The sequence below is a fragment of the Austrofundulus limnaeus genome, unplaced genomic scaffold (genome assembly GCF_001266775.1).
Source record: "Austrofundulus limnaeus strain Quisiro unplaced genomic scaffold, Austrofundulus_limnaeus-1.0 Scaffold1, whole genome shotgun sequence".
Taxonomy (NCBI): Eukaryota; Metazoa; Chordata; class Actinopteri; order Cyprinodontiformes; family Rivulidae; genus Austrofundulus; species Austrofundulus limnaeus.
In genome coordinates this window covers 3,468,955-3,481,176 of record NW_013952403.1, presented here as the reverse complement: position 1 = coordinate 3,481,176, position 12,222 = coordinate 3,468,955, and the positions used below count along the sequence as shown (strand labels likewise).

Sequence of the window (12,222 nt, the reverse complement as noted above, 5' to 3'; positions counted from 1 at the left end):
CAAAAGTAAGAGAAATTTAGGAGAAGAATACGAACATGTTCTTGCATGAGGCCCATTAGGTATCGCAGTAGTGCCCAACCTAGTATCCTCAAAACTGCCCCAAAGTAGAGAGGCATGCATGAATACTAAATATATGCCACTACTAAATGTACTGTTATTTTATGCAATTTTTTGGTTTTGTTTATAGTATTAATGTATTTTTTGGTTTAACATAAATATTTTTATATTGATATCTGGTTGATGCTGTGTAACATTGCTGCTGCTGTGAACCGGTAGTTATCTAAACTTTTTTTTACTTCCAATCCCTTAAACTCCCCATTTCTCCCAAAGACGCATTCAACCTTTATCTCTTTATCAAAATAATAAAATAATAAAGTGAATAGTTACAAACTTTAATTTGAAAAAGGAAAAAAAAAAGGACTGAGCAGACATGGTTGTGGGCCCCTCCTGTGCTCGAGAGGAGAGGAGAGGAGAGGAGAATTTTATTGTCAGTGAATTAAACTTCAAAGGTTTATCAGCTGTAGATTAAAATCCATTTCAATAAAGCTCATTACGTTTTCTTAAAACCCAGCTGGCGATTTAAGAGATATTTTGCTAACAGACCAACATATGCACGGCAAAAACTGATGTGGTTGTGGCTGAGTATTTAAAAACAGGCACGAGTGAACTGAGCATAAATTCAATATCTATGTTTCACCAAAGAACTGGAATTTCTCAAAATGATTGTTTTGAAATGCAACATGATGCTGTAAGATCTTATGAGCTGTTTCATTTTATTTGAGAGGTCAAATATAATTTTTGGTTCTGTAAACATTTTGGATTAAGTGGGAGTGGTGGTGGGGTCAGAAAAAGACTGTTTTGATAGTAAAGTTTGAGACTCCAGAAGCTGAAGCAGAAAACTGTCGGTCATGTAATAACTTCAATCTGCAGACTTCACATCAAGTCTGTTCTTGTGTCCACTGTCCTCTACGTGTCTCTGATGGTTAGAAACATGTCTGCTGATGAAGCACACAGCCTTCACTGCAGCTCAGGTTCAACCCAGGTCTGTGTGCTGGAGTAATGATGACTTTCAGACCAAAACAAGCTGCATCTATTCTTCCTGCTTCGCTCTGATCAAACCCCAGAAAGGCTGTTTCCTTTACAAGCTCCTCTGAATTACATGAGTCTCCCCTCCCCCGAAATCTTTGAACAGCAAGGCAGAACGTGTTGCAAAAAATACTACGTGCAGATGGAACACAGCTTTAAACAAAAACAAACAGCTATAACAAAACTTTAGAAACTGAGGAGTTGCATATGATATTCTCTTCAGACTGGTTTTTGATATATTTTGCAGAGAGGTTTTTTTTTTTTTTTTTTTTTTTTTTTGATGTAGCTACAGTGGTTTGCAAAAGTATTCATACCCCTTGAACTTTTCCATATTTTGTCACATTACAACCACAAACAAATATATTTCACTGGAATTTAATGTGAAAGACCAACACAAAGTGGTATACAATTGTGAAGTGGAAGCAAAATTTTACATGAATCAAAACATTTTTTACAAATAAAAAACTGAAAAGTGCGACGTGCAAAAGTATTCAGCCCCCTTTTCCCTGAGTGCAACCAATTGCATTCAGAAGTTGCCTGATGACTGCTAATGACTCAAAAGGGTCCACCTGTGTGTAATCTAATCTCAGTACAAATACAGCTGCTCCGTGACGGCCTCAGATGTTGGTTAAGAGAATATTGGGGAGCAAACAGCATCATGAAGTCCAAAGAACACACCAGACAGGTTAGGAATATGGTTTTGGAGAAGTTTAAAGCAGGCTTAGGTTATAAAAAGATTTCCCAAGCTTTGAACATCTCACGGAGCACTGTTCAATCCATCATCCGGAAATGGAAAGAGTATGGCACCACAGTAAACCTGCCAAGACAAGGCCGTCCACCTAAACTTACAGGCCGAACAAGGAGATCACTGATCAGAGAGGCAGCCAAGAGGCCCATGGTGACTCTGGATGAAATGCAGAGAGCCACAGCTCAGGTGGGGGAAACTGTCCACAGGACAACAATTAGTCGTGCACTACACAAATGTGGTCTTTATGGAAGAGTGGCAAGGAGAAAGCCATTGTTAAAAGAAAACCATAAGAAGTCCCGTTTGCAGTTTGCCAGAAGCCATGTTGAGGACACAGCAAACATGTGGAAGAAGGTGCTTTGGTCAGACGAGACCAAAATTGAACTTTTTGGCCACAATGCAAAACGCTATGTGTGGCGGAGAAAGAACACTGCACATCACTCTGAAAACACCATCCCCACTGTCAAATATGGTGGTGGCAGCATCATGCTCTGGGGGTGCTTCTCTTCAGCAGGGACCGGGAAGTTGGTCAAAGTTGATGGGAAGATGGATGGAGCCAAATACAGGGCAATCTTGGAAGAAAACCTGTTGGAGTCAGCAAAAGATTTGAGACTGGGGCGGAGGTTCACCTTCCAGCAGGACAACGACCCTAAACATAAAGCCAAAGCTACAATGGAGTGGTTTAAAAAAAAGAATATTCATGTGTTAGAATGGCCCAGTCAAAGTCCAGACCTAAACCCAATTGAGAATTTGTGGCAAGATCTCAAAACTGCTGTTCACAAACGCTCTCCATCCAATCTGACTGAGCTTGAGCTGTTTTGCAAGGAGGAATGGGCAAGAATTGCAGTCACTAGATGTGCAAAGCTGGTGGAGACATACCCTAAAAGACTTGCAGCTGTAATTGCAGCAAAAGGTGGCTCCACAAAGTATTGACTCAGGGGGGCTGAATAATTTTGCACATCGCACTTTTCAGTTTTTTATTTGTAAAAAATGTTTTGATTCATGTAAAATTTTGCTTCCACTTCACAATTGTATACCACTTTGTGTTGGTCTTTCACATTAAATTCCAGTGAAATATATTTATGTTTGTGGTTGTAATGTGACAAAATATGGAAAAGTTCAAGGGGTATGAATACTTTTGCAAACCACTGTACATACAGGTGTCAGTGTTGTCTGGTATCAGAGCAGAAAATGCATCAAAACAACTGAAGAGTCAGACACAAGTTAAACTAGAAGCTCAACTCACAACAGGAAGTTTCAAGCTGCCGTTTGCATGATGTGAATGTGTAAAAAGGAGCAAAATTCATTCTCATTGCTCACAAGGCTTCTTTACGTTAAGGGTAAATGAACAGTGCAATGAGAGGAACGAAAGGAAATTGAGTCTGAACGCAGATTTTGATGCAATAACATTTTTGCCAGTGTGTGTGTTTGGGGTTTTTTTTTTTTTTTTTTTTGTGCTGATAACAAAATATCTCCAAAGTCGCTGGATGGGTTTTAATGAAACTTTCAGAAAATAATCATTGCATGTCTGACTTACAATTGATCAACTAAATGAGCTTATTAGACACAAAAGTGGCTTTCACTCAGACAACTTTACAGACACTGAGCTCAAGTTTTGTGTGGCAGTTACTGATACTGATCCATGATGTTATTTACAAGGTTTGATCAAAATGGCTACAACTCTGATTTGACATCATTAATATTTTGGTCAGGCTATATGATTTAACAAATACTAGGTCTATTCATTTTATTTATTTATTTTTTAATTTGTGGCTCAAAAACATCGGTAAAGGCGGAAAAAACACAATAAGCTAACACCCCCCATGAGTCTTAAGTTTCTGCTGTGGCATTTTTGTTGCAAATACAGTGACGTTCAGAACACATCACAGAAAATAGAGAAAACTGAATGGGTTGAAAAATATAACACAAACAGAGTATAAAGAAAGGACAACACAACAAAATGCATTTAATGGCAAAAAATGGATTTTGCATGATATGTCCCTTTTATGTTCAGATGATTACTGGACAAAATTTAAACAAAAAAAACTGATTCATTAAGGATCATTCTCAGCTACTACCACTTCAAAACTTTGGTCAGTATCTGTAAATCTGCTGAATATTAGCCATTTTTCTGGCTTTACGGCCAATCAGTGGTGGCTATAATCGGGTTGACTTTAAAAGCCAAACAGTTTCACTTTCCGAAATTTTTTTGTAAAATTTGTCCAGTGGTTTATAAAATATTTTGCTAATAGACCCCCCCCCCCCCCACACACACACACACACACGATATCACACACAAAAACAATATTGTCTTTTGTACAGTAAAAAATCCTACACTAGGAAATTTCTATGGGCCCTGTTCAAAGTTAGAAACTGTGTCATCACGTCCTGCTTCAGTCACAAATGGATCAGAACAAGTCAGGCCTTGTGGTTTTACACAATTTGCTTTCAAATGTGATTTTGTACTGAAAACTGCAGAAGGAAATAAGGATGAACAAAAAATGTGCATCAAATATTCAAAGTCAAACAATGTTTTATGTTTTTTCTTACTGTGGTCTATAAATGTAACCTACTCCATGTTTTATGTTTAAAGCTGTGGAGGACAAGTGTCCTTGTCCCCAATGTCTCATTGGAGTGTGAATCAGTAGATAAAAGTGATGTTTTAACGTGGGTATAATTCAGTAAATGTTTTTTTTTATGTAAACCATCATGATCTGTTGCAAGGATAAAAATATATCTTTATTAATTCAGTTTAAATGTGAATAATTTTCTGTCAAGTTTTACTCTTTGCTCTCAGTTATTTCTTTAACTCTCTCTAAATGAGTCCAAGCGTACAGATAAATATTCTCAGCAGTTGTTTTTGGCTCTTCTAACATCAGCAGAATATTATAAATATTAATATCAACGTTAGCTTTGTTTTATCAGTGACGGCTCTGCTTCATGTGATGAATTAATGGTGTTACTTATTGCTCACTGTGATCTGATAATATTTTTCTCTAATGTTGTTTGCAGCAGAGAAGAGTCGTCTTTTCAGAAATGCACGTTTAACATTGAAACAATCAGAACTGTTTCTGATTTTATCAAAGGATTTTTTTTTTTTACCTTTTCATCTCAGGAGTTGTGAGCAGCTCAGGGGAGATAATTATTTTCTGTCACCGTTTCTTTTTATAGTACTCTTTTATGAGACGGAGCAAATTACTGACTGAAAATCTACGGTACATTAAATTATTTAACAGATTTAGTTTCTCCCCTCGTTATATGCTTGTATTATCACTCCCAGATTTGTATTTACTAATTTGTGAATTACAGAGTTCTATTTAGGTTTTGATTATCCCCCGACCCCAAAAGGCAAAAAAATAATGTTTTTGTCTGCATGTGTGGGGGCAGTTTGTTTATTTGTTACCAAAATCTCTCATGAATCACTGGATGGATTTTGATATAACCTTCAGAGAGTAATCACTAAATGTATCTACAACTGATTCCCTTTTGGATTCAGTCCAATTTAATATGGTCACCACATCCAATTTGTTTCTTTAATCAATAGTCACTTCAAAATTATTTCAGCGTTAGAGATTTTTTCTTCTTCTTTTAATCAAGTTTTTTTTTACAAGTCTACATCCATGTTGGAAATTTGTGTTCTTGCCAAAAACACAAACTACATTTCTTTTAACATAACCTCTATAGCAGTGGTTCCCAAAGTTGGGGTCGGGACCCTTTGTGAGGTCCTTAAACATCAAGGTGGGGTCCTGAAAATATTTTATGAATTAGTTACACTAAAAAATGACAACAATTTTTGCCTTTGTTGTTACAATATAATAAGATTTAGTGTACTTAAATGGACAGAAATAATGCAATAAATAATGGCACTATTGTAAGAAAATTTAGTGTTCATTAACTGAAAGAGACGAAACCACATAAATTTTGAAAAGATTTAAATGTGAAGAGAATGAGGACCATACAACCCTAGTGACTGGAAATGAGCGGAGATTTAATGCTCTCAGTGTAAGCAGGAAACCCACGCTGAATGAAAAACCGGAAATGCTGTCTATAAGTACATGTTCTTCAATGCCTGGTACGCCCACTACTGGCCTACGGCTGAATCACAGGCACTCTGAATAGCAATTCTCACCTAATGTTTTATAAACGGTTTCTTATGTGTTATTTAATCAAGACATAACAACAGTTAAACAATGGATTATAAAAGTCAATGCTTAAAAAGGGAAACTAAGAAAACGGTGTAGTGCTTTTAACATCAGTATCTAACCGATAAATTCCTTCACTATGCTTTTGTTTATTACACGTGAAAGTCAAAAAACATTTATCAACCGACAACAGCTGGGGGCACAGGTCTCTGCTGCTTTTATTTTGTGGGTCAAAAGCTGAAAATTTTGCAAACCACTCATCCATAGTATAGACCAAAATACTGTTTTTATTGTACAACAGATGTACAGTCAGGAGAGTTTAGTCAGGTTCCACTGAATGACTAAAAACTGAGTTTGTTAATTGGGTAAACAAAGCTATGAACGACCAGCTCCTCCAGTCGATTTATGAGCAGTTTGTTCTCAGAAAAGCTCAGAGGATATTGATCAGCCATCACATCGCCTCCACACAATACAAGCTTCTGGCCTCCGGTAGAGGAGTTCCCCCAATGCGTGGACTAAATCATTTGAAAAACTTTTTTATTTCTACTTTCATCAAAATTTTAAACAAGTCCATGTGAGGTGGAAATGATTGTACAAGTATGTATACTTATGGGTGAATTAGGGTTGTGAGATACAGTATTAGAAAATCTTACCATGGTGATGATATTTGCAAATATTGTGATGATTTTTTTTTCTTTCCTCACATTCTCTGTACTGTGACCTTCAGCATTTTTGGCAATGTCATTGTGTCTGGTGTCAGCTTTCGCTGCCATAAGACTACAATACAGCTTCAAAACTCTTCAAATACATTAGACAACAATTGTTGTATTGCACTGCAAGCCGTCCTTTGTGATATGAATATTACACACAGATGTTGTGATGCCAATTTATATGCAATATATTGAGCAGCCTTATTGCCAATTGATGCACATTTGAAGCTCCCTTATTAATATTCTGTTATAGGTTTTTATACAGTATTTTACTAAATGGCTTTGATGAAACAAACAAACAAAAAATACAAATTAACCAAAACATGCAGTCTGAATGTGGTATTTGGCAGAATGTAGACAAAATTTATGATAAAAAAATTGTATGATGTCAACTGTTGATGATGTCACACAATAACAGCTGACAGCTGATGATGTTATTGTGTGTACTGATGTTAGTGTGACATCATCAACTGACAGCTGATGATATTGGCTGTGTCCAAAACGGCAGGCCAGGTCCTCCAAAGGACCCAGTCTACCTGATCGAGGTGGGCTGGGTCCTTGGTAGACCGGGAACACAGGAAAAAGTGTCTGTGAATTTGGACGGTCTAGCCTCCCATCTTTACCCCGGCATTCGTCATGTTGCCCCACCGCTGGCGCCCCTGCATTACTAGCATAAAAAAAATCTCCAGTCGGTCCACAATGCATTATGGGATATGGTGGGCCGGGAAGGATCCATCGGACCAGTCCTTCAATTCAGGCCAAAGGAATGACGCATTTGTCGGCCGCATCGGAGGAGTCTTTGGTTTTGAACGGCCTTCGCTGTGACGTATGCGGCCGATGAATTCGGCCTTAGGAGGACCCGGCCCATCGTTTTGGACACAGCCATTGTGTGTATTTATGTTCGTGTGACAATTGTGTGACATAATCAACTGACAGCTGATAATGTCACACACAATAACTTTACAACAATCTAAAACTTTTAAATCTTTTGCAAACAAACTCTTTTTACACCAACAACTCTTTTAGCTGCATAGACAAATAAAACAACAAAATTTAGACACTTTTGTCTTCTTTCACCCGGTGTGTCACTGCACTAGGACTTGTGGGTTTTCTTCAAATTTCCCCAGAATACAGAGTGAACAGCACACCAAGCTGTAATTTTATTTAATGGCTAAAAAAAGTGGATTTTGCATGATATGTTCCCTTAAAACGTTTAATTGGCTCTTGTTTTCTTAAATGTCCTAAAAGGCTGACATTTTCTGCTTAGCTTGCATTTAGCACCTTTCAAAATGTCTACAGAAACTTTCTAGTGTTACAATTTTAGGGCATGCGCAGTGTGTTTTAAATACTTCACAAGGGTTCACATGAGTCCAATAGGAACAGCGTACAAATTATTATATTGTGGCAATTTCTGTTAAAACCGTGAAGCCATCGTGCTGCGGTTTGACATTCAACATTAAATAAAATTGTGTTTAACAGCCACAGCTTTCATTTTATTCCAGTTCGAGTCATTCAAAAGCCTATCAATACATACACACATAGGGTCCGTTAAGTTTAATAAACGACACACAGCTTTTTCAAAACTAAAATAATATAAATATGTCATTTGAAAAGGTGACTCACAGAGCAACTACACACGTCGTCGTCTGCAGTCACAGAAACAGAGCTGCTCAGCACGAACCCTGACAGAAAAACAGCTCGAATTTTCTCAGGTTTGACACGCTCGTCCTGTTAAGCTTTAATGAAATGAATTAAACTTGTGAGGCTTACATATCTGTCGCTTGTCCGGAACCTTCACGCCGACAGGAACAGCATTGTGGGCGCAGACATCTTGGATAACAAACAACAGAGAGGCTTGCTTTGCGGCCGCCGACCCCAGCGCGTCCCCCGCTGGTCCGGAGGAGCAACTGCATGGGGAAAATGACAGAACAGTACTGCATTTCTTAGTGCCTAACGGGTTACAGATCAGGTGCAAGTAGGTGCTCCCGAGCTAATAAACAAGGCAAGTAAGCAAAAAAATATTTAGTAAATTTCAATTTTGACCAAGTTCATAGCTTTGTAAACCAAAGTTTGCTGCTACTCTAATCCATTTGTACTACAAAAGGAAAAAATTTTTATAGGTCCTCTGGACGGGTTCTTCTTTAATGAAACGTTTCGTCTCTCCTCCAAGAGACTTCTTCAGTCTGAGAGTTTCAGGCAAAATTCAGGCTTTTGAGTCCTGCCTCCAGGTGACTGATACTCACATCACATGGCTATTGTTGACACCTAATTAACACCTATTGTTAACAGGGGGTGGAGTGATACTGGCAATGGCAGTGCTGTAGGAGGGGGACAACCGAAAACGGAGGCCCCCACCTCTGTTTAATGATGGACGGTCTTTCTTCACAAAAATGGCTTCTTTTACTCCTCTCTCAAACCAACGTTCCTCTCTATCAAGAATGAGAACATCCTCATCTCTGAAAGAGTGACCGCTGGCCTGTAAATGAGTGAAAACTGCAGAGTTCTGGCCATTAGAATTAGCTCGTCTGTGTTGGGACATTCTTTTGAACAGTGGCTGCTTTGTTTACCCGATGTATAACTGGTCGCAGTCCTCCTGGCACTTAACAGCATATACAACATTGCTCTGTTTGTGCCGGGGCACCTGATCTTTGGGGTGAACCAGCCTTTGCCGTAATGTGTTTTGGGGTTTGAAAGCTACTGGGACATCATGTTAAGAAAATAAACGTCTCAGTTTCTCCGAAACACCCGCAACATACGGAATAACCACTGGTTTGGGTCTGGGTTTGGGGTCTTCATTTTCACCTGAAGGTTGCATGGAATCCTGTCTGTGTTTCCTGTCTGCTTTCAGGAAAGCCCAGTCAGGATAACCACACTGCTCCAGGACCTGTCGTGTGTGTGATTTCTCTTTCTGCCTGGCTCCTGGGTTTGTAGGGACACTGTCTGCTCTGTGGTACGGAGTCCTGATCACTCCTAACTTGTGTTCCAGTGGGTGGTGGGAGTCAAAACGCAAATATTGGTCTGTGTGGGTGGGCTTACAATATATGCCAGTTTCCAACCGTCCTCCATCCGAAACATCGCAATCCAAGAACTCCAACCTGCCATTTTTTACATCCTCTCGTGTGAACTTAATATATTCATCCACAGAGTTGATGTGATCAGTGAAATGTTGGACTTCCTGGGCTTTAATTTTAACCCAGGTGTCATCAACATATCTGAACCAATGGCTCGGTGGCACCCCTGAAAAGGACATCAAGGATCTCTTTTCCACTTCCTCCATGTACAGGTTTGCAACAATAGGAGAAACTGGGGATCCCATGGCACACCCATGTTTCTGCCTATAATATTGCCCCCCGTATGTGAATTACAGAAAGAGGTGGGGGCCTCCGTTTTCAGTTATCCCCCCCCACTACAGCGCTGCCATTGGCAGTATCATTCCACCCCCGTTAACAATAGGTATTAATTAAGTGTGAACGATAGCCATGTGATGTATCAGTCACCTGGAGGCAGGACTCAAAAGCCTGAATTTTGCCTGAAACTCTGACTGAAGAAGTCTCTTGGAAGAGAGACGAAACATTTCATTAGAGAAGAACCCGTCCAGAGGACCTATACAATTTTTTTCCTTTTGATTTTTTACCTGGATTACTGAGATGTATCAGGACATTTGTACTACAAGTTCACAAATCTTAAAACTGCTATAACCCCCATTTGTTTTATTGACTTTTTGTTTAAGAGCCCAATGCATTTGTGTTCAGCTGTGCAGGGCCTTTCGTAAACAAAATAATCAAAGCCGTTGAAACATAAATGAGGTCTGTGAGCAGAACCAGAATACTTCAATAAAATTCTTTTACATTTCCCTATCAAAACAAGCAGTATTTTTATTTTTAGTGCAACTGAAACACTGCAGAATTGCTGAATCTTTTTTGAGTAAATAAAATTTTGTGATATGAATCAGCATAATTTCAATGACTCAGATGTGTCTTCTTAAAAATGTAGTTCAAAAATAACTACAGGGAGAAACACCTCTTTTATCCAGTGTTTATTAAATCAAAGTATAAACTTTACCAAGGAAAACTAATTTTGAACACAACTGATGCTTTATAAAATTCATCATACGTTGAGTTTAAATAAGTTTCTGCCAACAGAATCTCCTCTATAACTATTACTGAAAAGAAATATCACTTTCATCATATCATACATTTTATTTGGAAAAAAATTCAAGTTTTATTGACATGACTTCAAGCTTCTTTAGACAGTGGCACTGTTTTCATAAATGTACTGACATAAAATTTAAGACAAATTTGGTTTAATAAACAGTGATTTTAAGAATTAAACATGATACCAAAGTGCTTAAAGTGACAAATTATCTTAGAAATATAAATTAAAAATGGTAACATAAAAATTTAACACACAAATTTATCTTCCTGAGATTATTATCATAATAATAACAATAATAATAATAATAAGTGGAAATATTTCAAACTGGCTCCAAAAAAGATATTTCTGAATTCCTTCATAAGTCACAGTTCTTCACACCGTCAGGAAAACATGAACAAAAACAGTCCAGAAATCAAAAAACAAAACAAAAAAAAACACTTGCATTGTGTTTGAGGTAAAGAGAAAAGGTGTTCAACATTCATGCACTTGTAACCCAAACATTTTAAGGCAATAAAAATAGTATAAAAATATCAAAACAGTTGCATAAATAAGACACATTAAGGGTTTCACAGATCAGTTGTTGGTCCGTTTCTGAAGAACAGCAGCTCTCGTAGTCGATAAATTCTCGTTGGGAAGAAATTGTTTTAACAGGAATGAAAGAAGCGTCTGTGAGTTAAAAAAAAGTTAAAATGAGACGCAACAAAAGGAAAGCTGAAGTAAATGTTGAGATACGTACATAGAGAAGAATTTTATTTTCCTCGCTGTTCTGGAGAATATTAAAAATGGACTCTACGTCTGTCTTCTTCAGGATGATGCAACTAGAATCTACAGAGGAAACAGGACCAGGATCAAAACAGGTAAACATCCAGATGTGAAAACACAGCAGCAAGGCGTCACCTACATCGAGCGTTGATGAGGTCATGTGCTCGGTCTTTGGTCTCTTTCTTCTCATCATCGGAGCGAGGAAGAGGAGGCGGCTTCAGCGGCAGCTTTTTTTCCAACTTCGGCCACAGTTTGTCCCGCAGGGTGTCGATGTACACAGTCATCTGCTCCTCTGTTGGATTCAACTTGTTCAGGAAAGTGTTGATCTTCCTGGAGAGAAGATAGAATTGTGACTCGCTCAATAGAAAATACAACAACAAGGGTGTCTGTACTAAACTTACTTCTTTAAGATGGGCATCACCGGTTTCAAAATGGCATCAAATATGTTGAAAAGGATGGAATTGCCTGAAAAACAGTAATGAATACAGAAGTTTTAGCTCCTTACAAAAAGGTTGTTTTTGCCACTAGACAGCGCAAATCCTTCCAACCAAAGACTAAAATTAGATCTACTTGTTAGCTGCAAGTACCGTACTTAAAGTGTATCTCCCCCCCCACCCCCCCA

General features: G+C 38.3%; 2 protein-coding genes across 3 annotated transcripts in view; both read right to left on the bottom strand.

Moving 5' to 3' along the window:
- Positions 1 to 8,570, bottom strand: part of mrpl11 (mitochondrial ribosomal protein L11) — a 57,490-nt gene extending 48,920 nt beyond the window's left edge. The window contains exon 1 of the mRNA XM_014005358.1: positions 8,454 to 8,570. The gene's annotated coding sequence lies outside the window, so the exon portion shown is untranslated. The remainder of the gene's footprint in view (positions 1 to 8,453) is intronic.
- A 2,134-nt stretch (positions 8,571 to 10,704) lies between these two features.
- si:rp71-46j2.7 (uncharacterized) overlaps positions 10,705 to 12,222 on the bottom strand; it is a 25,242-nt gene continuing 23,724 nt past the window's right edge. For both annotated transcript variants that reach the window (XM_014005303.1, XM_014005312.1), the window contains exons 13-16: positions 12,002 to 12,065; positions 11,740 to 11,930; positions 11,575 to 11,663; positions 10,705 to 11,504 (exon numbers count right to left, since the gene is read on the bottom strand). In XM_014005303.1, coding sequence (XP_013860757.1) covers positions 11,412 to 11,504; positions 11,575 to 11,663; positions 11,740 to 11,930; positions 12,002 to 12,065 — 437 coding nt within the window. In that variant the 3' untranslated portion in view covers positions 10,705 to 11,411. The remainder of the gene's footprint in view (positions 11,505 to 11,574; positions 11,664 to 11,739; positions 11,931 to 12,001; positions 12,066 to 12,222) is intronic.